Raw genomic sequence first — 27,992 nt, forward strand, 5'->3', positions numbered from 1 at the left:
TTTTTTTTTTAAGATTCATTCCAGTAAATTAGAGAACTATTATTTCAGATATCTAAGAAGAGGCATCCTCAATCTGTACTGGCTTTTCTCTTACCATATTTGACTGAGGTTCTTCATGTAATCTGCAAAATTCTTTGTGCCATAATTCAGTGAGATTTGATGCAGTGATTCACTTTGTGCTTATAGCAACTTGAGACAGATGAGATGCAGTTTATACTTCTGCAGCAGAAGGCTATTAGCTTGGCTGGTTGCTTTACTAGACCATTTCTAAATCATTGATGCCATTGCCTGATTTACATCTTTATAAATATATGCAGATACAGATTATTGCCATATCTTAAACCCACAGAAGCACTTGTGACCCACTTGTGTATCTTATTTAACACAATAGAAACTTCTATCTGTTCCCATTTTATACATTTCAAAAGGCAGTATTTTCTCATTTTTCTACATATAATTCTGAAAAGGATCCTGTAATATTTGAATTATAGTACAGCGTCTGAGAGGTCAAGGTCTTTGGTTTGGAGAGGTGTTGAGCTTTCTGTTGCTGCAGAAGGCAAGAGATCCTCATTTGTGAATTCTCTGGGAAAGTTAGGAGTAGCTGAAGGGTCTGTAATTTGTTTCCATGGTTTTCCAGGACATCTTGGGCGAGGAGATTCTGTGTGAATTGGCAACCCATTAAATAAAGAAGCATCAGGAAGAATTAGTGGTTCTGCAGATGTACTGGTTTCCTTTCTTGTAACCCCTGGATCAACTGCCTCTGGTGCTGTTTCAGCACTAGATGATTGGAGGGTTTTATTTTGATAAAAACCTCTCTCATTAGATTCCTCAGAAGATTTAGGGCTTGGATGTTTATGTTTACCATTCTTACAGTGCTTTTTATGTCCACACCCATGGCCAGCTCTATGCCCACAACCAACTTCGTGTCTATGCCTTTTGTCACACTTATTATCCTTTTTATATCCATGCCCATGTTTATGCCCCTTTTCATGTCTATATTTATGTTCAGATTCACCTTCACCTTCTGGTTCCTGTCCACCATCTCTTCTCGTTTCTTCATCAGGCCTTTGCCTTTCTTCTTCATTTTTAATTGGCTGCACTTGCACAGCAAAGCTTCGGAAAGGTGTGAATCCAGGAGGTCTTCTTAGAAGTACATCCTGAAAAACATTGCAATAATAGGTAGATTTGTTACATGAGTGAAAACGATAGCTTCAGATTTGGGAAATTCAAAGGTTGGCTTGTTGCAGTACGTGAGTCATTTAGCAAAAATATCAGATTTTTTAAGTGAATTAAATAATTATCCTCCAAAATAACTCCAGAGTATTTTAGCAGTTATATGTAAAAGAACAATTTATGTATCACTGTAATTCTTCCAGTTTAACATGGGAATGATACTACAGAGAGGAAAACTGGTTTAAATTTATGAACAGTATGGCTGATTTCTAGGACTAAATGTCTCTGTGCTTGTTAGACTAAAACATTCTGACATATAAGACCAATTTATGCTAAAAGAAAACACATCCCTGAGTAGCCTCAATACCAGAATATCCAAAAGATCTGGGTGGTTTTATTATATGAAATGTAACCATTCAATTTTTTGTTTCTAGATTTTACATATGCATGTTACAAGACTGGTTAGAAAGTTAAAGCTGAAAATATTAAACACTTCATTGGATTTTAATGATCTCTGTTTCCTCATCACTGTTCAGCTGCAAGACAAAGACTGAATGCATGGTGTACAGTCACTCCCCAACGTGAGTCTCGTTTCTGTCCACCAAAGTTGTTTGGGATGGAGGTGAATTTGGAAGTTGATGTGAATACATATTGTAATGAAAACAAAAAAGAGAGACATTTATTAGTTGATACATAATGAACTGATAGGTAGTTATGAAAGTGCTGAGCACAGCAAAGTTATTGATTCTGAATATAAGTTAATCAATCTCACTTTATTCAGTGTGTCTTCTTCATTGAGGAGGATGGGAGTCCATTTATTAACTGAAAATTTCAGAATGGAATGTAAATACTTTTTTATTATCAGAAAGGTTTTAATCTGACCCATGTTGAGGGCTAGTTAATTGTGAAGCTGATAAGGAAGGAAATCAAAGTATCTTCCTACAGAGATTGGCAACTCATAACAGGAGATCTGCTACTCAGCTAACATGAAAAGATACCCAGATGCTTTTGAAATCTGTAGGCTATAATTACTGAGTTGATAATTACTGAGTTGAAAAATCCATTTTTTGTCTCAATTATTAAACATAGTATGAAGAATAATTCAAAGGAGATGACTGGGATGGATACTTCAGAGTTTAACTGATAACGCAAAGGAGTGATCAGCTGGCAGAATGTTCTCTGCACCCTGTAGCCTTTGTACCTCTGTGATCACTGTGCTGTCCAATGCCTCACTCTATGCTGAAACTGACTTTGATGCAACAATTTTCTGAGGTTAGAGGGTGAGAGGAAGGAGTGTGACATCACTGAGTTTGTTCAAAGAACTATGGATTCCTTTATTTCTAGTAAAAAATATGGGATGATTTGGAACGGAGAAAAAATGTAACAACTGCCTTTGTTCTGATCTCTACCTATGAGGGTAGATAATGAAGAGGAATCATACCATTGACCGTCCTACAGAGCAGTTCACCCGGGGAGAGATTTTATTCTCCCATGGGATCACATGAATATCTGCTTCACATTGCAATGGTGCCTGTTAACAAAACAAAAATCAACACAGTAAGGCAAAACATCAGACACAAAGGAAGAAAGTCATGCTGTGAGAAAATTGTGACTTCTTAATAATACTTGTAAATGCAAATATACTTGGAATTTTATGCAAATACTTTTAAAGATCATCTTAGTGATGGAGATTTCTGTATTGGGACACATCACTGCTTAGCTGTTTCGGGTTATAGTATGCCTGTGTGAACACTTTAGTGCAACTTTGGATTGAAGATTGTGTATTGAAAAATTAGATTTTTCATCTCCAGCACTTCTGAAGCACTGTTTAATCTTCTTGATGTTCCTAAGAAATATCGTTCATTGCTGGTATTTCTCCTACTAAAAATTGGATCTCGAGATAGAGAGAAAGGCATTTTTTTTTCTTTTAGTGCCTCCTGCACTAACAGATTTTAAGATGTCACAGGTAAGGGCTGTTCATGTAGTGGGAGAAGGGAAATAAAACCTTTCTTTCCCAACTACTCCCTTGCCAATGGTTCCTGGCCCTGTCAGCATTACTTTCCAGTGTCTGGAACACATTTTCCCAGTATTTCTCAATATTTCCCAGCGGTATGCACTCCAGAAATATCATTCCTTTGCACACCAGTAACACTAAAATCTCATGTTTTCTTTAGTTGCAGGTTCACAGGGTCAGGAGTTTTGCAGTTATTTCATTTTGCAGCAGCCTCCTCCCCTCCTTTCTTTGATTCATTATTATCAGAAGAATGTTCCTTTTGCTTTGCAGTGAGCACTGATCCTGCAGTTGGAGTGACTGAGTTTAAGCTTCATATTTTACTGACATTGTCACTGGCTTGGATTACAAACAGTGAGAGGTATCCTCCTTGAAGCAAAAGTTTACTGACAGAGGTAACAGAGCTTAGGATGCGATTTTTACTTAAGTGTTCACAATTTCTGGTCCAAATTAATTTGCCTATTAACAGCATTACAGTTGAGAGTATCGTTACTTACGCTTTGTGATAGGGCTTCACAGCCTTCATTAAGCTTTTTGAAGTCTTCCTTTGAGCAGTTTGTCTTGTGGATTGTAAATGTTAAATGGTAGTTTTTTCCTGCAACCACCTGAAAAATTAACAAGAAAGCTTTCTGTAGTAAAGGCATTTTATTGAAAAGTGTTCACAGGAAAGAGGTTTTTCTACAAGCCCATACTACTTATATTCTATAATTCCTGACCACTGGGACAACATATGTTAAGAACAAGATTAAAATATTTGGCAGTAAAGCTATCTGCTTCTAATCAACTTGCTTATTTACTCCAGTTCCCATTCTCAAAAACTGCAGCAGTGAAATTGAAGGAAACAGAAAGGTCGGAATAAACTCAGGGCCACAATTTTGGCTTTGTTTTATTGGATGACTGTAGTAATTTCATTAATAACAAACGAAATCATTAGAGACACTGCTGTAGAGAGCCAAATATGATGTAAGAAAAGTGGAATGTGGGTAAAATGAAGCATGTGATGAACAAGCTCAGATGAAAATGAACGTATTTGCCAAATGCATTAAGGAGAGAAACTGCATGGGTTCAAGAATGTGCCTGGTACGAGTTCTCTTACTGTTTTTTACAGAGCCCAAGATAATATATCTTGCTTCAGAGACAGCAGGCAAAACAAGAAATTCTGTGTCTTTTAAGCCTTATTTTAAAAATGTATGTGTGCTAATATCAATCATGATATAAGAAGTGAGAAAGAGGAAAAAAAAGAGTTTGAAAGACTAAAAAGCCCAGACATTTCTGGTAAGATAAAGGGAGCTATTCAGAAAAACTCTCACTTGCTTTTAGTGCCTTCTCTAGTGGTACTCCATACTCAGAAGAAGTTGCTGTCAAAATATTTTTAACTACTCCACTATCTTATTTTCAATTCTGTCCTAAACATTTGTTTTGATATGTTGGAACAGTAAACAAGGAAAATGCAAATTCTGACCAATATTATCCACTTGATTCCTCGTTCTTCTTATTCAGTTGTATTTATCTGTATATCTTACATTATGCACAGATGTTCTCTTGTGAATCTAGCTGCAGTATTATGAGCAGCAGAATCAGTAAATAAATCAACATATCTTTAAAGTAAATTGGGAAGCCCCATTTCTTGAAGCTTACAGCTACTGTAGGGTGGACATTGCTTAAAATAACAGAGTATTGCTGTGGTGGATCAAGTGAGTAATTTCTACTTTTGTTATTTAAAAGGCCAAGGTATAGGCTGGTAAAAAGTGGTGTAGATATACAGAAGTTAGATATACCCTGAGTCAATCTTTTCCCCATCCTTTTAAAATCATGTTGTTTAAGAAAAATATTCTAAAAATCAAGAGGTGGGAGATTTTTAAATAGCTTCTGAATGCAAGCCAAGATGGATACAGTTTTGCAAGAAAATTTGCATAAATATTTCATTTACCACGTGTATTAACACTTAGAAAAAAACCATTATTTCACATGTAGATACAATCTTTAGCTAATATTCAGCTCAGATTAATAATACTTTGACTGTTCCTCATCTGGTATATCCCAACCTGAACTGTTGCTGCTTCTATTTCTCCGCCTTTATAGTAGATATCATTGTTGCTCTCTGAATTATACTTCTCCATAGAAACCTTCAGTAGTTCCTTCAGTTCTGGACTGTCATTTGGGATAACCTGTGGACAACCAGGGCAGCTGGCAGGAATGTTAGCAGTTGTGTCAGCAACTGAAAGAAACCAATAGTTTTCAGATCTAAGTAACAAAAGATTCAACATGGAAAAGGACTGGTAAAAGCAGTTATAAAGCCTTGGCTTCTAGAATGCTTCATATTTGGGTCTATCAAATGAAACCAAAATATCTTTGAGTTTTATATGATCAGCTTTATCATATCTTGGTTATCTAGAAGAGCACTGCATCAGCACCTCATGTCACATTGGACACAACAATATTTTTCTCATAGAAACAAGAATTGTGTGTCACAATTGCAAGCAGCTAGCAAGTAAAGAAAGGGAACATCTACACATATGGAAGGACCTAAATGGAGTGAAACAAGAGGTTATTGGCAATGAATGAATGTATTGAAGAATATCATTTACTGGAGACAAACAAGTCTGAATGAGAATGCAGCACTTAGTACATGGAGTAGTACTGTACTCGCTGTTCTCAAGCTCTGCAGCTGTGATAATCCATGTCCAAACAGATGGCTGGAGGATAAAAGTAGCAATAAGAAAACAATTTGAGAGTTTGACTGTAATGGACTTAAATTCTAAGCATTTTATTTACTGGAGGGAAAAAACAAAGCCTCTAACATATCAAATGTAAGTATAGGCATGCAATATGAAATAAACAATGGCAGCATCAATGGGTGAATTATCCATTTTGAACAAAATCTTAAAGCTCTCAGTTCCTTTGCCTTTCAAAAGAATGCATTGGAGCTCTTTGGAAAGTTAGAAGTTACTTATCTAAACAAAATTATATTAACTTGCTTTTATTGTGGCTGAAAAAGAACTACTTTTTGTGGGACAGTTACACTCTCTACTTTTTTGTGGGACAGTTACACTCTCTACTTTTTTGTGGGACATTTACACTCTTTCTACTTTTTGTGGGACAGTTACACTCTTTCTATCTCTTACTCTTCAAATGACAGTTGGCAAGCAACTTATGTCATAGGAACAGAGTAGTATATAAATGATGAAATGTAACTTTCAGCTACAAATATTTCATATGCAGGAAGTAAAAAAGCCTGTGGTAATATTTCATTAAGAGATAGAGCTCTTTTTTTTGGTCCCAGAAAAATTACTTTCTCTTGATATTACCTGTTTTAATCTCTTGAATTTTTATTTTGTCTTTTTTTTTTACAATTGTTTTTTTAAAAAAGCTTAAAATTGCACAACTTTAAGAATTGATTATGCCTACAACATACCTGACAGCTTGCATTGACTTGCAATATCCAAGATCTGCCCATGAAGATTTTCAAATGCTTTGGTATCACATTCACCTACGTGCTAGAGTGAAAAATCCAAAACAGCTCATTATTTAGAAGTAAACAGTAAGCTCACACCTTAATACCTTCCTGCTAAAACACTAAACCCATCCTACTACTAATACCATCTTTCTTTCAATATACTGGGAGCAAGAAGGCTGACAGTCTACAGAATCAATAAATTATCAGGATTCATAAGGAGAAAATAAAAACTTAAAAGAGAAGCTAAATGACCTATTTGTATGTGTTCATTATAGGAGGAAATGGGGGGAGGTTTACAAGTCAGAATCCTATTTTATGGAGAACTCACTGGAATTTCTGTCTCAAACTGTAAAGACCAAAAAGAAGATTATGCAATTAACAAAGCAAACATTACTGAGTTTCTTGTATTTACTCAGGTGTTCTAAAGGAACTGTGGTAGATGACTTGCTTAAAATTGCCTTGACATCTTAGGGCTGGAAGAGAGCAGATGTTGATCCTGTTCTGGTTTAAAAAGGTTATAGACCCATAAAACTGATGCCTGTGTCATTCAAGTGATTAGCAAGAATACAACAAGGAGAGACTCAGGCTTTTGTTGTAAACAGAAGTCACATTTTGCAGATTTGCCAAAGTTCTTCAAAAGCACCAACAACAGTGGGTAAAGAGATCTGTTGATAAAGTATATGTAGATTTTCAAAAAAGTCACTGTAGGTACCTCATCAAAAAACTCCAAAGGAAACGAAACAATTGTAGAATATGAGGACTGTTACAATTCAGGATCAAGATCTAAGGGCTATGACAGATACTTGTGTCATCCATAAAAAAATCTGCTTAGTAGGGGTTCAGGAAAAAAAAATAATGCTGAGGCTTATTATCCAGGTTAGAGAGAATTACACTGTGCTCCTCTGTAGCTCTGTGGTTCACATGCATGTTAAATACAGGATGCAATTCTGATCTTCTCATTTCAAAATGAATGGTCTAGAGACAAATAAAGGTATGAAATAATTTCCACGCAATTTGGACATTCCAAGATATGCAATATTCTTGGAATATCATATTCTAGTAGTATCTGTTGATAACCGATTAACAATGCTGCTTAACAGTTCATGGGACAAGTGGTAAAGATCCAGTTCCACAAACCCTGTGCAATCAAAGCACTATGAGAATCAACTTGAGATTTAAGAGCCAGTGTAGGCAATGGAGAGATTTGCTTCAGCTATTCTGGTTCTCACTGTCCTATTATCTACCACAGTGTTGTCATTTTTTCCCTTTTTTGATCAAAGCTTCTGAAACATTCTTGAGACATCCAAGGAGTAATTTTTGACCAAGAGAGACTCTTGAACATCACACTTCACAGCACCTTGCACAATAGCTGATACTGTTGCGAGTCAAGACTTCTGCAGTTCCTCTCCTCCCCTTTACCACCATTGCTCACTATGGCTCTATGTTTCTACCCTCTGCCTGATTCTTGCAGAAATATTTGTCTGGCCTCAAGGTGAGCTGGTTCAGGGAGGCTGGTTGAGAGACTAGCCTTTTATTTTTGGTGCAGTTAATTTTGTTTGAGGCCAGAGAAGTCAAGGAAGTACCTGTTTTTCCAGCATTGTTTAGCTAGAGTATGTATGTTTGTTAACAAATTTCATTCGAAGCTCTCTTGTTTAGACTGTGATAGAGGTAATGTTAGCTATGAATTTTTCTTAGAAAGTATGTCTTAAGAAGTTTGTCATTTAGGTGAGACTGTTTAGATTCTAGGGAGTAATGTGTAAACATTTCAGTAGTCATCTTAGTTGCCGATTCAGGAGAAGATAAGGATGTTCTCATTGCATAAGTAGACAGTTATCTATAGGCTTGACTTTAAAATTCATTCACAAATTGAAGCAAGACTGTAAATATGTTCTTGGGTCAGACTTCAATGATTTGTGTTGGTATGATTTTTTTTGATAAACAGATTTTGAAGATTACTTACACCTCTAGAAGTGGGTTTGCACTCAGGAGTTAAATCTTGAAAATGGTCTTTGGAGCAATTAGTCTCCTCAATTGCATATTTAATTGAGTAATTCCATCCAGCTACCACCTGGAACAGATATTTTGTAGATACATTATGTAAACCAATACAAACTTGGAAGTTAAACTATTAAATGTGATTAACAAAGAAAGCAAAACTGCTCTTTGAGTGCCTTCCATCCATCAAATCACTCTGCAGTCATTGAACCACAGAGTATTCATGGACATCAAAAAAGTCTTGACCTTGTGCCACAAAAAATAAATTAAGTCATTCATGTATTAGAAGTGAGTTTTGTATTTGAATTCCACTTCTCCTGGCAAGCCTGCAGCCTCATAATGCTTGGTTTCTTGCACCTTCCTCCAAAGTATCTGTTACTTATTACTCCCAGTGGCAGGAAGTTGGTCTAGATAGATGACTATGCTAATACAGCTTGGCAAGTCCCATGTTCTTCAGCACAGGACATAGCAAAACAGTGTCTGAATAATGTAACTTTATACTGCTGGCATAGTTTGTTATTGAATGTCCTGCATTTATCACCTATCTACTTGTATCTGCCTTGGGCTTTATCTTCCCCCACCTGCTGTTTTGTCCAGATTTGAGACCCTTTGTTTCACTTTCTCTCCAAGAAAGAGATGAGTTTTTTCCACTGCTGCTACTGCTTCTCACATGTGACATCTCTGCCTGTCAGTCTTAGATCAAGTGGATTAAAAAGGGGAAATAAGTCTCAACTATGGGAACTTTCCAATGTAAATCAGTTAAGTGGAGAGCTCTAACTAGTCTCTGTTGACCAGAAGTGACATGATGGTTCTCTTTCCAGCTGCTGGACTGCAGTTTACCTGTTACATTTTGTCATGTGGCTTCAATATTGTGTAAGCTTTCAGCAAAGAGGATCATTGCCATCAGTAAATAAAAAGAGGACAGTGTGAATTAAATCATGAGTCAAATTGACGAGACCAGAAGACACTTTTTGGTGAGGTAAATAAGAAACTTCAAAGTAAGAAACTTTACTTTCTAGCAATATCACAGGAGAACTTTTCTATTGTTGCATAGAATATCAGATGACGGGGTATTTCTGTGGCCTGAGCAGCCCTTTCTTGGAGAGCAGATATTCCTGTGTGCAGAAATCTTTCACCAAGTGACATGCTGGCTTTTTGTTTTTCTTATCCATTTTTCCTACATGAGGTCCACACATCCTGTAGCGTGTAGCAGCTGCTGACATGTGAATCCTATCGCATTGCAAAAACAGAGATGCCTGCTGCTGTTTGAGAGGCAGCAGAGTATATGAGACATCTGTGCAGGCTGGCAGTTTTGGCACAGAATCTAGGAGAGATCTGCTCCTACTGGAGCTTCAGGAAGAGGCCAAGTAGAATACCCAAGAGCATCTGAGATGACACAAGATGCCTGTGTCAGCACTGAATTGAAATAAACTGGTACTAATCACTGGTTAGATGCAAGTGTAGATATAGGAAAAAGATATGTGAACTATCAGTTTTGTCAACAGCTCTGAAAATCCAGTAGGTAACCATTTATGGTTCCTTAAAAATGAAGAAGGTTGTTTACAGGGTCTACACTCTATATGCCTTTTATATATTTTTATCATTAAATATAAACCACCTTAAAATGATAAAGAGGTACATAAAACAACAAAAGTACCTGGCTTGGGGATTTTTTGGGTAAAATTTAGTAAAATCATACACAAACCTGTCTTTTAGCTTTTTTTATTTCCACGAGCTTAAAAAGGGCTGGTTCCTTACTATGAGAGTTAAAGTTTTGAATGGCTTTTCTCAGAATTTCTGACACTTCTAAACTGTCACTTGATATGGGATAGTAGCATCCAAGGCAGGAAGCATCAGTAATTCTTACTGTTGACACGACTGGAAAAGAAACAAACAAACAAAATTATAGAGCTTCATGTAAAACAGCTTCAGGTTTTAATTTTTCCTATCTGGGATTGAGAGAAAAGGTTCACTGAGAAAGAACCTTTCTTGCTTTTAATTGGAATGATCAGCAAAACCTACATTTCCATTTCAGGGCCTGCAAAGACATTCATTGTATTTAGAAACATGCTTTGGTTTGTGGTGGTAGGGGCCACATTTGGATCCATGCACAGTTTCAGCAACAAATTTCATAGAGAGGAGTGAGTTCAGGAGTGACTGAATAGCTGATAAATCTTGCATGTAGGTTTGACACCACTAAGGAAGGGCCATCCCTCATTCAGTCAGAGGAGTGCCAGTGGAGACCACAACTTAGGAGATGAGTTCACCCACTGTGTGCAGCTGCTTACTGTCTCACCATGTTTCAGAATGGGGACTTTGACAGAAGTATTTGGCTCAACAATGTTAACTACTCTGACTCTGAGTTCCTTAGGGACTGTAGATGAACTGTTCTACTGCTGTGTTGTTTGAACTTCCCCTACTAGCCACTGTGTCTGCCACTTACCACTTGATGTTACCTTCAGGCTTAACCAACCGGACAGACAAGCTTGACAGGGATGCTCAAACTTCTGTTTCCTACTACTAATCCTATTAACTCTCTTTCCTTCCTCGTAATCATGGATTGGATTTTCATAAATTAATTATATAGTTCAGTACATAAATTAATTTCACGATTCAGTGAGCTTGAGAATGAAAGTGGGACAATATGTGGCCTCTGTGGAATTGAAGTAAAATATGTGTGCCTGATTCTCAGCTGGCATAAACTGGCTTTAATGGAGTTATGCCAGCTTGTGTCAGCCAGGAAAGCAGTCCAGGGTCAGCACGATCAAACATCTCCACCAAGAAGACTGAACAGTATGGTACCTAACATGGTGGGGAAATCTATCACCAGTTAGGGTCCATTGTTTCACTCTTTCTCTTTGAGTCTTTTGGATTTGGTTTGTCTTCTCTGTACATTTGGAAAATCTCAGTGTGAGCAATACTGTTTAGTCTTGGCTTTCCAAGAGGTGCTTCAACAAAGTCTGTACCTTTGTATTTCTAGCATCGTTCAGTAATGACAAATAGTTCCTGTGAGACCTGATCTAGGTGAACCTGCTTCTGCAGGGGTGTTGAACTAGATAATATCTAGTGGTCCCTTCCAACCCTACCATTCTATGATATACATATTACAGAAAAATGTGATTGTAATCAGAGGTAATCACAAAGGAGGTAGTAAACCAACAGCACACTGAGTTGTAAACTGACTACAGCCTCAGCACTTCCTAAGTGCTGAACAAATGTGTATTCTTTTTTTCATAGTTACTACAACTGGTAACAAGTGATGAGCTTCTTAGGATGAATACATGATTAATATATGGGGGATTTTCTTAGCTTTCTAAGCAAAAATTTAAATGCAAATTTCCCAAGAATTCTCTGTCATATTCATACACCTTTTACTGGCAACTAGATGTCACCATTGCTCTACAAATACTTCTAAACCAAACCAGTGTTTACTCTGCACAACATGGATTTTCTGTGTGCTGCAGTTCCTGGAAGGACACTGGGCATAAATGTAGCCATCCAAGCTTTGAATAAGATAAATAGGAATAAAGAACAGAGATAAGTTGCCCAACATCTCAGAAATCGTGGTAAAAATTTCTGTGCTTAATATGCACTTAGCTCCCTGGTACCAGTTAGATGGGTATTTTTAAATTAGCTTAAATGAACACTAGGCATAGGCATATAGAGATCTTGGTTGCAAAGCTTTAAAACAATGTAGTCTCTAATAAAGAAAATTACTATTTCAACATAATAGTTATATATTAATGTCTTACAGGCACGAAATGTTATGCTGCTTGTTGTTAAGGTCTAAAACATATCAATCTCTCACGTGATTACATTACTGACAGATTGTTGTTCTGTAAATGATGGGGTTTTTGTTGTTTTTTGGTTGGGAGTGAATGTTTGTTTTGGTAAAGTTAAACAGAACCAATTTAGTAATTTTTGTTGTTGTTGTTTGGAGTAAATGAAGGTACAATTTTGCCATGTAATTTTTTTTCCTAGTAATTTCTGTCCCAATTTTATACTTAAATAAATAAGGTCAGAAAAGTGTGACAAGTTGTATGTACTCTCTGAGTTACTGATATGCTTTTGTTCTTAAGCAAATTCATATTAACTTAGTATAACTGCAATGTTTTAAGAAGCTTACTACAGGTGCATGTGCTGTACCCAAGATGAAAAACTTACAGTGCTTCACTGACAGTGCAGTTATAACACGTAGTTGCTTATGGAATATTACTTATAAATGTATGAATAAAATGACAAGGAGCTCCTACCTTTAAAATAAGTTTCAGTATAGTTTTTTCTTCCCAATCTTATTTGTCAACAAGCTTGCTGACTGCTGCCACAAAAAGTTACTTACCTGGAACAATTTTGCAGTCTTGCAAAACATTACTTGGTTTTTCATCATCCTTCACATGAACTTGAGCTGTGCATTCTCCTACTTTCTATAAAAACATACGACAACATTTGCCTTAAGTTTACTGAAGAAAAATACACAGTGCTATATATTCCTTTAGCTATTGGACAAAGTTGGCAGTTGCAAATTGAGTTTGAGGAACAGGTTCACATGTACATTTGTAGTGAAGTCTAATTTCCTGCTTTGTTACTGATAAACAAATGGTTTTGTTGATCTTGAGGAGAGCAGGTGATGAACCGAGAAGGTCATTTGAAAGGTTGCTTTGTATCATGATTGATGCATATTAATTAACTGAAGAATTTACAGCCAAAATAATGGAAATTAACACATCCTCATAAAGTCTATATAAATTATGTATTTACCTAATTTCCTCTCTGCTAGTATAATATACACAGCAATGACCACAGTATTTCACATTGATTCAAATAATATTATCACCATCATCCCTTTCTTCACATTACGTGCTGTGGGAAACAGCAGTGACTTCCCCTGGAAACATACAGTGTTCCTGTATGCTGTGTATGTCCCAGTTGTACCTCCACTAAGTGCACTCTTGTAACATGAGCCAGACATGCTTTGCACTGCTAAAAGCGCTCTGGTAAATTTTCTGCCATCATGTCTTCCACATCAGCATTTTTGTTGGTGCAGGTCTGAAGTCAATTTGGTTGCGCAAGTTTCCATTATACATACTTGACAGAAAGTTTTAGAGCCCTCACATTCTCACAGTGCATGTAACTTATTATGAACCTTCAAGCACTGAACTGTTCCCTTCTGTGCATGTTTGGTATTGTGATTACAATTACTCAGAATTCTAATGGTTAACTTTACAGTTGTAAGCATTTCTGTACTGTACTTTAGTCTTACAAGCTCTCAAAAGCAACACAGCTAAGAAAATTAAATTCTGTGCTGTATTTTTCCTCAGGCAACTGCAGTCCTGGTCATTATGCTGATGTTTCTGTACAGAGCACTTTTTTATAAGGGGACACTTACAGCTTGTGCAGATACATTGTAGTCACAGTCTTGCCAGAGTTTGTTTTCCTCAATGGCACAAGTGGTTTCTCGTATTCGATATCTCACATGGAATTGTGTGTCAGGAGCTGCCTGGATAAAAACAATGTGCATGTCATCATTCACATAGTAATAAATCAAGTGAAAAGATGAGAGCTTTAAAAGGTAAATACTATCCATTGGTTACCTTCTGTTTTACAATATGGTTTCAGATTAGCTGCTGATCTCCATGCAAGGTCTCCCATATCTTGATAGTTCAACAATTATCTAATCATATTACTGAGACCTTTGCTATAAACACAGTATGTTGATACAATAGATGTGGTATGCTCAGCTACCTGTCTTTTAACTTGTAGTACCAAGGGTTTAAAAATCAGAAAGAAGTGGTTATATTTTATACCTATACTCAAATATATTCCCAATGAGCAAATTTTGGATGCAGCTTGTTAGTGTAATTACCAGCTTGAACTATGCTCCTGTCTGACTCCCTCACTCTCAGTCTTGGCCTTCTCCCAGACCTGTCTTACTTTCCTTCTGTACAACTCTATGGGCAGCCCAGAAACAGCAGCCAGCAACCCTTAGGCAGCTTGGTAGTGCCCAAACTGCCTTCCCTCTACAGTAACAGGGTATTTAAGCTGCCCTGGGTACTCAAAGAAAGGGACAAGGAGGGCATATGATCTGGAGACAGCTTTTGGTGGTGCCTGCGGTTTTCCTGTAGGCGTTAATGACTGAGCTGCTCATGAAGGTAGCCTCAAGAATCCTATGTGAAATACAGAGAAAGTATTAATCAAAGTTTGGCCAGGCCAGTGGAAATGTTTCTGGTGTTGGTAAATCAGTAAGGGGCATTTTATCCTTGCTGAGTAGTTTCTCCTAACTGAGTAGCGAGCCTGTGCCTACAAGTAATGTTAACACACTACAAGGCTTGTGGTTCACCCTTTAGAGATTTGAAGCTAGAAATTCCTAATCTTTTACAGCCACTAAAAACATTCTGCCAGTGTATGTTTTCAAATACAAACACAGGCAGCTGCCGTACACTGGTTATCCTCAAATGATACTGCTGGGAGAATTAAATGGTAGTTCTTGCCTTAATGGTACCAAGAGAGCAAAGCTGAGGTGATGTGGGTGGAATATATTGGGTTTACACTGGTGTAGACACAAAATTATACTCAATGTTCTCTTAATTCCTGTTGTGTATTGCTACAACCATGAAGAAGTGTAGAGGTACCCAGTATAATGGTTGCAGGTTGTAAAACAGGATAAAAGGGTCCCTAAAATGTAATGGACTTAATCCTCAGCAGGTATAAATGGACATTTATGGAGTTGCATCTGGTTACACTATCTGGAATGTGGACTTAAAAAGAGCCAAATTCTGTTCTCTGTTACAGTGTTAGAAATCTGCAATAAATCAGCTTAGTCTGTAAACAAAATACATGAGAAGAGGCATAGTTTCTCTATGTTATTTGTGTTGGTTTACTTTTTATTATTATGAACAGCTACACCTTTAATGGGGACAGATTCAGTCTTACATCAGTCAGCTTTTATGTTTTATTACCTTATAAATAATGAATGTACATGAATATGTAATAACCAGCTATTTAATTAATGCACTCAGCATTGTGAGACTGGTGATGAGTAAAATCTATACTTTTTTTTGAAAAAGAATATCAAATATGAGGAAATTTCTACTGCAGATTCCTTTTTTCTGTTTTTTACTTGACATCATAGTCAGATAATTATTCAAAGTAATAATTGATTTCCAACTCAGATCTTTCCAGAAAGGGTAAGATGGATATCTAGAGAAGGAAAGATGAATAGTAATTGCAATAAATACGTATTCTTAAAAACAGAAGATTATTCAAGATAAAGTACTGAAAGTAATATCTGTCCTTTGGGAACATCAACAAAGGGAAGGTGGTGTTACAGCTCTGATATAAAGATATTTGTATTTGGCTATTGTTAAGGATGTGTGTAGTTCAGTGAAGATAGTGGAAGTATTAATTTGTTTAATATTAATTGTATAAAAGGTTTGACAGACTTTAGTCTTTGTCACTACATGCTAAAATCTCCTTAGTTTGAAAACAAGAAACCCAAAGGCTAGGTGCCAGGAGATGTGGGTATTTTACTGTAAGGGCTTTAGTAATTCATGTCCTCTTTCTGAGGTCAATTTATATCTAGATAAAAGTGTCTTGTGATTTTGGAGTGCAAAATATTCTCTCTGACACTCCTTTTCTTGTATTTTATATCTGAAAATCCAATCCAGTACAAAAAAACACCAATGTTGTTTTCAAGTAAAGTAATGCCTGTCATTATTATGGTAATATCATCTATGTGTGCCTCTCAGAAGTAAATACTCTTTTGTTAGATTAATGCTATACAGAAGGACTCCAGTCAAAGGATCATGTTTCATTCTTTTTTTCTTCTGTAATTTTAGCTGTCACCCGCTTTGACTAAAATACCACCTAGTGCTTTTAGCTAGATCTGTGACTCAGGACTAGTGTCAATCAAAAAACATTCACAAACAATCTATTCAGAGTATTGCCAAATTTGATCTGGTCATTCTTTTTTTGTGATACCAACTCTTCCTAAGTCAAGACAATACTCAGATGGTTTTTTTAGTAAATGTGGTTTTGCCATTGATCTGCAAACCCCACTGAAAATGGAAAGGGGCGGAGTTCCCAACAGAGAAATGCGAAAATAGAGTAGACTAGTAAATGAAATGTATTAATGATAGAAATTTTCTATTCTTTAGTCCTTGCATTAATAAGCAATTCACCAGCACATGTAGTTCCACTGAGGAGAACATAATATACATCCCTGCTTGTCATGGTAATGACTATTTTACTGTGCAAGTAACTTTTTTGATCTTTTAAAACATTTTCAGAAGACACTTTGCTGTCATGCTTGCTCTCTTATGAAGAAGGTGGAGATTATCTGATTCAGAGTGCATAAACAATTCCTATTTTTTTTTTTTTCTCAAAATCTACTTACAGTTCTCTTGGCTTCCATCACCATATATAGAGCAAATTGACTACCAGTTGCTCTGCCTCCATTGTATTCCTTCAGTGCCGTGTCGACAGCTTTAAAGACATCAGGGTCACCACAGTCCAAAAACTCAAATGGAACAGGGGTAGCTCTAGTAGAGAAAAAACTACAGCAGAAAGCTAGTACAATGAAAGTTTTCATAATTGCACAGAAAAGATCTCTTGAACAAGAGAGCTCATCAAAAACCAAATGGAAAAGGAATGCCTGACAGTGTTTTAGCCACCTCTTCTGTTTTTCAGGAGCAGTAGCTAAGTAAACAGAACAAGTGGGTTGCTGGGGTTGGTTGGTTCTCATCATGCCCTGTTTATACTGCAAATAAACTTCTGAGTTTATCTAAATAAGCTTTGTGTAGTCACTAGAATGACAGTAAGGTTATCCACCTGCCATCAAGATAACAGGCTAAATGGCTGCAGCTGGGGACACGTTTAGGCTAAGCAGGAGGGCCCCTGAGCAAAAGAAAAAGCAGATTTTTTGTAGCTTTCTGGCTTCGTTTCTTAACATCTAAACATCTAATGATAATGCATTTCAGAAGGCATAAGTAAAAAACCCAAGAAGGTCACAGTGACAATGAAGTTTTGGTTCTGAACAACAACTCTGTAGATTTTATAGATCTGTTTAGTGTTCAGACTGCAATAGTTCTGAGAAGTCAGAACATGTTGGAAAAGAGACTTTGGATAGATGCATATCACTGAATATCAATTAACTCTTCAATAACATTTGATAAATCTTGTCCTTTATGCTACTGTTGAAAGTGTCCAACACTCTATGTGGAGACTGCCTTTGGACCATAGATTAGTCAATACTCATAATGGCTTATTATCATTAGAGGTAGCAAAAGTTATGCCCAAAAACAAGGGATTAAGTAATGTTGCCTCTGTGTGGTAGAGCCAGAATTAGAACTGGTTCAGAACATCTGGTGTTTGTTTCATGTTGTGCACCAAATAGCTTTGCTTTGAGTTTGTGAACACCTTGGGATTGCCTCATCTCCAGTGTTCCAGTTGTGTTTTGCCGCACTGGGTTTGCGTGACAAGGTTTTAGCTACAGGGGGGCCACAGGGGTGGCCTCTGTGAGAAGCTGCTAGAAGCTTCCCCCATGTCCAATAGAGCCAATGCCAGCTGGCTCCGAGGTGGACCTGCCACAGGCCAAGGCCAAGCCAATGCAGCGGCAACATCATCCAGAGAAGTTAAAATATATGAGAACAACATCCTTGCAATCACCAAGGTCAGTGAAGAAGGAGGTTCTCTAGGCACTGGAGCAGAGATTCCCTGCAGCCTGTGGTGCAGTCCATGGTGAGGCCCTGTCTCTGCAGCCATGGAGGCCACAGGCAAGCAGAGATTCACCCACAGTCTGGGGAAGACCCCATACCAGAGTGAGGGAATGCCCGAAGAAGGCTGTAACTCCATGGAAAGGCCACACTGGAGCATGCTCCTAGCAGGACCTGTGGCCCCATGGAAAGAGAAGCCCATGCTGGAACAGGTTTGCTGTCAGGAATTGTGACCCTGTGGGTCATATGCTGGAGCAGCCTGTTCCCAAAGGACTGCACTCTGGGGAAAGGACCCATGCTGGAGCAGTTCATGAAGAACTGCAGCCCATGGCAGGGACCCCACAGTGGAGCAGGGGAAGAAGGTGAGGAGTCCTTCCCCTGTAGAGGAAGGAGTAGCAGGAAAAATATGATGATCTGACCACAACCCCCATATCCTACCCTGTTCTACTGTGAAGAAGGAGGTAGAGAAATTCAGGAGTAAAATTAAGCCCAGGAAAAAGGTAAGGGTGGGGGGAAGGTATATTTAAGATTTGGCCTTATTTCTTGCTATCCTACTCTGATTAGATTGGTAATAGGTTAAACTGATTTTCCCAGGTTTTCTTATGACAGTAACTGCTGAGTGATGCCCTGTCCTTATTTTAACCCATGAGCTTTTCATTATATTTTCTCTCTCCTGTCTTTTTGAGGAACAGGAGTGACAAAATAGCTTTGGTGGGCAGCTGGCGTCCAGCCAGGTTCAACCCACCACACTCACTACAAGTTCAGTGATAGACAAAACCTCTATATGAAAGAGTTATTGCATGCATCTGCTTTTCTCCTCCCCTGAGAGCAATTATAAACTCTTTGAAAAGAGCTGTCCTTGAATACAGTCTTTCTGATGCATCACCACCAGTAGCTTTAGCAATGAAAGTATCTGTGCAAGCCGCTCTGCAGCGTTACACTACAAGTCATTAGCCATTACCTGTTCCTAGACCTTCTCTAGACAACGGTGGTAACTCAACCACCTTTAGCCAATTTGTGCTGGAGTATGTCTCCTGAATGTCTACTGTGAAGCTAAATACACAGTTAACAAAGACAAAACTTTAGCAACTAAAGTGTTCACGTATTTTTAATTTTCTTTGAATCTTTACAAAGCATGAATGTAGTACAATGGATCATTTTTAATGGAAGGCAGACAATTTTTCTCTAGGTCAGATTTCCTCAGAGAAATACATGATAATTGTGAATTATGAGAAAATGCAAGATTTTAGACGGTAGTTTTCACTGCTAGGGAATTTTCCTTTCTGTTAGAACTAAAGGAGCATTTTTTTGCTGAAGAGATTTGGAACCAAGCCTTTCAGTTACAGTGGAATCTGAGATAGCTGGAATGAAGAGACGGGTTGAAATATTTGTCTTAATCATTATTTTCAGTGCTTCTCCTTCCGAGAAAGTGCTTCTTCCCTTTATCTGCATGCTGTTTTCATTCATTGTACTGCCATTGGTCCTGCAACTCTCAGCCCGTGAACATCTTTCTCTGAGGTCATTTAGCAGATTTTTTTTCCACGGAGCTATGTGGAAATAAAGGCAAAATTTTTGGAAGATCAAGTTTGGGGTTTCCTGGGCATGACTTTGATTGTGACAAGTCTGATGCTTCTAGCACCTCCTTTAGACTTGAGCCCGTGAAAGGAAAGCTTTCATCAGTGCTGGAGGAGTGAGAGTTGCTTTGGGATAGCTCAGGGAAGCTTGGAGGTGTTAGAGAATCATGCTGATTTAGAACTGGAATGCGATAAAGAGCTCCTGTGACTTGGAATGGGGAGTACTTTCCTGATATTCTTGTCTTGTTGCAGTGATGCCCGTGATAGTGATGACAGAGATGAGGATGTCCTGGAGGAGGAGGATGGTGGTGATATGGCCCATGTGGAGGAGGAGGACAGTGAGGTCCATGATGGGGAGGAGGATGGTGGTGATGTGGCCCATGAGGAGGGGGAGGAGGATGGTGGTGATGTGGCCCATGAGGAGGGGGAGGAGGACAGTGGGGTCCATGATGGTGAGGAGGATGGTGGTGATGTGGCCCATGATGGGGGCCAAGAGGTGGTTTGTCTTGGGGAGGAGGAGCAGAAGAAGAAAGTTGTGATTCCTCTTGTGGATGACTATGTGGTCCATCATTGGGAGGAGGTGGAGGGTGGTGATGTGGTCCACCATTGGGAGGAGGTGGAGGGTGATGTGGTCCACCATTGGGAGGAGGTGGAGGGTGATGTGGTCCACCATGGGGAGGAGGTGGAGGGTGATGTGGTCCACCATGGGGAGGAGGTGGAGGACAATGGTGTGGAGGGTGAAAGTGGTGATGTGGTCCACCATGGTGGGGAGGAGGAGTTTCTTCATGGCTGTCTTGCTCTTCTTTGTTGGAACTATGGTTGTGCTCAGAATCCTCAGGTCTGGATTGAGAAGGGGGTGGACATCCATGCCTGTGATGATGTCTATGACGGTGTTGGTGGCCAAAATGATGATGGAAGTGCGGATGTCTGTGTGGCTGTTTATAAAAACACCAGAGGAGGAAGTGAGATGTTAATTATTCATTATAGGTATATATAGATAGCAACTGTCTGTCAGTCTGGACTAAATGAGGTTACCATAGCCTGCATGAGGATATAACCAGAGACATTTCAGTAAGTGAGTACATACCCCAGAATGGTAGATTTCACAGCTTATATCTGTTCCATCGGGGTCATCCGTGTTGCTGACAATTCTTGCCTTGCAGAATCCCACGTGCTAAGCAAAAGAAAAGACCCAATGCACATTTGGGTTGTTATGGAGTTAACAGAAGCTATGCAAAGTTCAACATTTTAAGAGTTAGCCTAGTTCCTTTGATACCTAAGTATGTTGACATCAATTAGCAGAGCTTGAGTTTTCTGACCAGTGATACTCACCAATGATTAATAATGATTAACATACATGCCATTTTTGACTGTTCTTTACTCTGAAGACCACTTTGCCATGTGCACCTGAAGGGCTACCACTCTCCATCTTACCCCTTTATTGTTGTCTGTAAGAAATTGGTCAGATAGTGATGTCTCCAAAACAAGCACCCTGTGGGTAGTTTTTATTCTTTTTCCTCTCTTTGCTTGTCAAACGTTTGCTCAAATTGGGCTATTCTGAAATTTTGCCCAAAGTCCTCAAAACCAGACACTGTAGAGCTATGCTGTTTCAGACAAAGCTCAAGGTACAGCTTTCTTCCTTAATTATTGTTTTGAGAAGTGATTTGTTGTAATCTTTTAACATTGCTTCCCTTAGCATGCTGCTTGCTGTGAGTTTCACCTGCTGTCTAATTGTTGTGTGTGGAATTGCTCATTTAGTGGATGCTTCATGTTGATATATGTGTTTGGCCACCAGTAGCCTATTAATGACCAATGATTGCAAATGCTAGTGGCATTTTCCACACACACCCCAGTGATGGCAGCATAGAGAACAGAATTCAAAACCTGCTATTTAGCTTGTGCTTCCTCTCATTGAACCTTTGACTCAGCTACCAATTCATTCACAAACATTTCCAGTCTTTTGGAGTATAAAGAGACAGAGAAGAAAATAGATGTATATAACCCAAAAGTTCTACGTGTTTTGGAGTTTGGGTTGGGTTCTTTTTCCCCATATATTTATTTCATTCCTTCAGTTTCATTTCTGGTGAATAATTTGTTCTGAAATGATGGTCTTGCCTAGTAGTTTCTTTGGTGTAGACTATCATTATACTATGAAGATGTGGTGAGGAGAGTACTTTGATAGTAATCTGCAGACAAGCCTCAGTTATTGCACTCTCTGTTCCTCTGCAGCAGAGGAAAAAAATAACCCTGTGCCCACCAAGATGACTTAATAAACATATTTTTGTCAATTTTTGTTGGTGTAAAAGTTTTTTATGAAAATAGTGTAAATTATTTACTAGAGAATGGCAACAATTTGAATGTTAAAGCCATATCCAAACTGAAAAGCTCAGCTCTGGGTCTGTAATACATTAGACTCTGTTAGATTTAAGAGTTCAAACTGACTCCTTATAGAATAAAAAGGAGCAGCTGTAAAATTAAGATCTGAACTTGGATCTGCTGGAATTTTAATTTTGAGTTTGGGTGCTTGCTTATAAGAAATACTTGGAAATACTATGGGAAGGTCATCCTGGTATCACCCATTGTATAAGTTCTTTTGCTAAGACTTTACTTACAGCATGCCAGTCATCCAGAAAATCACATTCCAGTGTCTGATCTGCTTGTTTTGTGGATTTGGAGCAGTTGGTCTCTTTTATAGAGAATCCTAAAGTGTGAACTTCACGGGAGGCAGTCTGAAACCAAGAGGTCAAACAAGAAATGATAATTAGGTGTATTTAAAGCTCTGTAATTTTAAAAGCAACCATAGTTCATATTGTAAAAATCGGGTCTACTTCGTGCTTTCTTTATCTGTGCTGTTCAAATGTTCATACATTTGTCCTTATTCAGTAAGGAAAATAGATTAGATAATTAATGTTTTACTTGGCACATGCCTTTATAAGTTCTAGGAATAGTTGCTTTATTTCTTTGTCTAGTATGTGTACTTTATAAAGCCTGTAACTTTAACGGCTGATATTTTTAGGAAGTAGTGTCCTTAAAGTCTTCTCCCTAAATTGAACTTCTGCTCCAGTGAAAACAGAGAGATCTACTGGATCTCTGAGAAGCCATTACTCAATCAATGCTTTTGTGATCATATTAAAATCCATAAAGAGGTGTTTCATTTTAATTTCTGACTGTCGTAGCAGTTTATTTCAAGTTTATGTTGAAAGTGTCTACAGTATGTGTGTGCACAAGTTTTATTAGCTTAACTAAATTGGTTAAAATTGGATGTACATACTTTGTGGTGTATTTCTTTACCATAATTGGTAATTTCTAAGTATTAAGTAGTCTGTTGAAATCCAGAGGTACAATCTAAATTGTCATTGCAACTAAAGACAGCAAAGTGTGAAGACAGCATTAAGGGAGAAATCCATGAATCCAGGTGATCTGAAAATAGCCACTTGCTAAATGGTACTAGACAGACATCCCACATGAGACTACAGTATAGAGCACTGTCAAGTTTCTGAGCGACAGTAAAAGCTCCAGGGAGGTGGGATTGCCGTACTAAAATTTAGGCGGTTTCTAAGATCAACATGTATTATAGCAGGGACCCTAGGACCTCGTTACAGCGATGTCCAAAACTTAGACATGTTGGCAGAATGGTCCTGTGCTGTTTAAGTGGAGGTCTCCAATACCTAATAACAAGAAATTGTGGTGATGTGAGAGACATCTCTCAAAGATGGAGAAGTTATTTACAAACTACAAAGCCTTTAGTTCTTCAGTAGGTGCAGTGCACAGATACACACTGCAGCAGAGAAGAAAACTGATGCTGAAAGTGTTCCACGTTGTGTTGTACCTATGTGCTAAATATTCTAAGGGTAAAAATTTATCTAACTTCAACTGACAATGTGGACAACTGTGATAATACATGACTTTACATCTTGGACAACTCTGGTCAGTGAGAAATAAATTCTTGTATATTATGGTATGATAGGTAAATAGGCATTTAAAAATAAAAGTATGCACACAAAGGCCCTGACATTTTGGATGCTATCACACTGCCATATGTTTTCACAAATGAGAAATTTTTTTGCTTTCACATGGCTAAATTAAAGTTGGTGACAAATCTTTGCAGAAGTAGGACCTTCAATTTTAAGCAGATGACTTATGCTGAGAGGTGACAAGCAGTAGTTCTGATCCTAGAAGTGTTTGAACACATGGTTTTAGAGCTGCTCACAAAATGTTGTTGTTTATAAGTAACTCTAGGACAAATGCCACTTACCGACTTCAAAATCTTGTCGACTTTGTCAACTTTGAAGTAGTTTGTTTCATTACTCTCCCTGTTGAATTTCTCCAGGGCCTTTGCAGCAATATCTTTATGTTGCTCAGTGACTTCTAAGACTTCAACTTTCACAGGACAATCTTTGCACTCTAATAAATCAGGAGGAACTGTGAAAACAGAAAATTTACTAATATTGCAAAGGATATTAGTACTCTTGGGAGCTTGCATGTGCCTTTAATGTGAACTCATAATAAGAAACTGAAATGCAAGAACCTAAGCATTTTCTTAGAAGTGAAATAACTATCCCTCACTCCACAAATACAAGTTTGTTCTACAGTGTGGAAAAAAAAGTGTGAAAATAAATATTCTTATAAACCTTTTAGCTTTACCATTGAATCTTACCATCCCAAACAGGCATTCTTTCCAAGTTTACTTTTTTTCTGATATTCATTATCATGTTTTGGTGGACTGGTATGGTGATATCATCTGACATTAATAAAGTCTGCTTTAGAGAAGTAGCATAACCTGAATTCTATTACTCATTCTTAACATTCCATTTGAATTATCTAGAATAGGAATTGCAAGCAGATGAAGGAATCTGTTACAGTTACCATGCCCTAGTAGTGCACAGATTTATAATTTGGTACTAGGGCTTGTTTGAAGGATGCATAGGCTTACAGCAGCGGTTATTTTACCTGGACTTAATGTACAATTAAATCCATATAGTTGGGTTTTCTTCAGCAGTTGGTTTGTATGTGTGATGACCTTACATTGCCCAAAGTCCTGAGAGGAAAAACAATACCAGATTATGATGTTGTTTTCACTGGCTTTAATTGGATGTATATGATCACAGAAATTATACCTCCTTTTAATATACAGTACTTCTAAGAATAACAAATGTAGTCACTAATGGAATGTTTGGTCTGGTACCACTCAAAATTTGTGCTCAGATAAAATGGAATCTCGCCCTACAAGAGCCTTTACTTTAATTCTCAGTTTGCATGACCAAATAGACATGAAAAACTGAGTCAGACTTCTCAGTCATTCTAATACTTATTTATAGTAGGATAATACTAGCTGTAGTAGGATAATACTAGGAAGTTAGGAGGCCAGAGATACTCAAAGTTACAGAAATCATTATCAAAAGTGGATGGAACTTTTCTTCCACTTCTTTTCCCCATCTTAATAAAAGGAATAAATGCCTCCTCTCCTCACAGCCTTACTACCATGTCCTGTGCGGTAGTATCACCACTGCTCTATTTAAATAAAGTTTTGGACTGGTAGCTCTCACCCCAGACTGCATCATCAGACTGTAACAACAAAGGACAATTAGTGCTACATACTGTTTGTGTGTTAATGCTATCAATACTTCACGTTGTCATACCACAAATGCCATGACAGAAAACTGTCATAACACTGGTACTTCTGACTAATGTATTAGGAACATGCTTTAAAAATACTTTATTTTGTTCTTTAATTCTTAGCAAATTATTCTTTAAACATCAGTACTGCTACCAGCAGTGGAAGGCAGAGTATATCTCCTTTGAGACAACTAGTTAAATAAAGCTGCACCTATTAAAGGGGACAACCATTTTCCAGACCTTAAGTTTATGTTTAACAGTTCTGGAATTCAATAGGTTTTATTTTATAGTGAGCCATATTAAAGCCTAGTCTTTACTTAGAGATTTTGTGACACAGAAATTTCTGGGCAGTTCAGATGAAGTTAATGCATTATTGACATATAACTGCCTGTGTGCTGTTACTTGCCATGGAGTAGGTATCACCATATTCACAAGACTGCCAGTGTCTTCTGGATAGTACAGGGCATTCTGTTTCCACCACATCCAAAGTTAGGTAGAGGATTGATGAATTTCCCTGGAGGAGAAATGCAGATAAAAAGGAGCTTGTATACAAGAAGTTTGGTGTGAAAGAACCTTTTTAAAATGTTCTATAATCTTTAATGTAACTTCCCCAATTCCCTATTAAAGTTTTTTGGAGCTGAGGAGTGTAGAAGGGATGAGGCTGGATAGGACCTTTGGAGGATACAAAGCAAAACATAACTATAGTAATCTAGTGGTTACAGCATTCATGTGGAAGTGTGAATCCTCAGCTTTGGTCCCTATTCCACATTATGGTTCTGTGGTATACATGGTCAATAATTGGTTAAAATGTAGAAATAATGAGATTTTTATTTTAAGAAATCACTATCATTTTTCCCATTCATCCAATGAATTTTACATGTCTTACTGCCCAGTGGCTCCTGAAATTCAACAGGGAGCACAGTGACACAAACTACTTCACAAGGGTGGCACTTTTGTAGCTGCATGGCAGCAAGCATTCTTAAAGGGTGAGAGACTTAAGGGTTTAAAACTCTTAATGCTGCAGAAGACTGATTGCTTCCTAGATGAGCTCTTTAACTACCTGGCTATAAACCCAATACAGTCACTTGCCACAACCTTGTCTTTGAAAAACAAAAAAAAATCCATCAGGTTTTTTGAAAGTATTCCTGAAGACCTACAGGAATCTGGACTTTGGGTCACCTTCTAAGCTTTTCTTGTCCTACCAGGCAGTCTTGAGCAGCTTCATAAAAACTAGGCTGTTTTTTCAGCTGCCATAATGAGATGTATAACACACTTCTTAAACGGCTCAGATATGCGTGGATTGTATTTACACAGCCAAGCAGCTAAAAGGTATGCAGATGCTTTAGTAAATCTGCTCTATCATTGGTCTCTTCTATCTGCTACTTAATGAACTATTGTATTCTATTGCTTTTTCTGCTATTGATTTGTTTTAGGCAATCATTTAAAAAGGCTTATGTATAGGAAATTACTGATATGGATTCTCTGTCCAGCCCTTCTCCTGTTTTGCAGAGTGGTACTTTCATCTCCTTCGCTTTCCTTTGCCTTTTTTTTCCTTCTCTCCAGTTGTCCACCTACCTCCAAAATAATAACAAAATACTGATCTTGTAGGGTATATTGATCTAATTAACATCAGACACTCACAGATTAAAGAAACCCTCTGAACATAAATTTTGAACATAACACTGAAACCTGCCAACAGACAGGACAAATTAATCTCTGCTACTGTGTACAGCTGTCCGGAGCATCTCTTAATGCCAACATCTTGTTGGCCAAGAGAATAGAGGGCATTCAGCATCATTCAACATCAAGCTTACATGCAATAAACCAGACACAAATGAATACTGAGACAGGGTAAATCAGAGCTGACTCATTGAATTACATCAGCATTGCTCTGTTAAATGCAATAAACATAAGTTTTTAATGATCTGGCTCTTTATTTTAAGATCACGGCCCTGTGTAAATCAGCCTTTAAATCGATACTTACTGTATGTAGTTCACGTGCATCAGCGACACGGAATAAACCAAAAACATAGCCATCTCTGCGATGTCTGTTGACCAAATCCAGGGCCACTCCTGCATCTGTTTCAATGGTGTTACAGTCTGCAGGTGTACTGCTTACTTTGCTTTGAGCATTAGAGCACTGCAGTAGCGTCAGAAAAAAAGCTGAAGCTAGCAGCAGCATTTTGTTTGCAGTGGTAGGGCACTTCTGCCCATGCTCTGATAATGCCAGTAGTCTGCTTTTAAATCAGAGTAGCCCACCAAAGTTGTAAATGAATCGTGAAAGGTCATGGTTTTACATAAATTTAAACATTGTGTCAAAGGGTGATTGCCTTGACCCTGGATTTAACATTTGCAAACAGCAAGTAAATGATTACATAGTGATAGAGCAGTTTTTGAGGAATTTAGGCCTTATAGTACTCTCTGGATCAGCCATCAAAGAAACGGACTGTGTTTGT

The 27,992-nt window shown here is 37.9% G+C and overlaps 2 protein-coding genes across 2 annotated transcripts; both read right to left on the reverse strand.

Moving 5' to 3' along the window:
• Nucleotides 1-485: 485 nt before the first annotated feature.
• KNG1 (kininogen 1) lies at nucleotides 486-17,223 on the reverse strand. The gene is made up of 10 exons (XM_062006077.1): nucleotides 17,025-17,223; nucleotides 14,023-14,129; nucleotides 12,976-13,060; nucleotides 10,342-10,514; nucleotides 8,602-8,709; nucleotides 6,600-6,681; nucleotides 5,230-5,402; nucleotides 3,682-3,789; nucleotides 2,615-2,704; nucleotides 486-1,157 (listed from the first exon to the last, which is right to left on the reverse strand). The coding sequence occupies exons 1-10, from the start codon at nucleotides 17,221-17,223 to the stop codon at nucleotides 486-488; spliced, it is 1,797 nt and encodes a 598-aa protein (XP_061862061.1).
• Nucleotides 17,224-19,865: 2,642 nt separating this feature from the next.
• HRG (histidine rich glycoprotein) lies at nucleotides 19,866-27,718 on the reverse strand. The gene is made up of 7 exons (XM_062006017.1): nucleotides 27,521-27,718; nucleotides 25,943-26,050; nucleotides 24,871-24,958; nucleotides 24,176-24,342; nucleotides 22,533-22,649; nucleotides 21,008-21,094; nucleotides 19,866-20,855 (listed from the first exon to the last, which is right to left on the reverse strand). The coding sequence occupies exons 1-7, from the start codon at nucleotides 27,716-27,718 to the stop codon at nucleotides 19,866-19,868; spliced, it is 1,755 nt and encodes a 584-aa protein (XP_061862001.1).
• Between the last annotated feature and the right edge of the window lie 274 nt (nucleotides 27,719-27,992).

Source organism: Colius striatus, chromosome 12, assembly GCF_028858725.1.
Source record: "Colius striatus isolate bColStr4 chromosome 12, bColStr4.1.hap1, whole genome shotgun sequence".
NCBI lineage: Eukaryota > Metazoa > Chordata > Aves > Coliiformes > Coliidae > Colius > Colius striatus.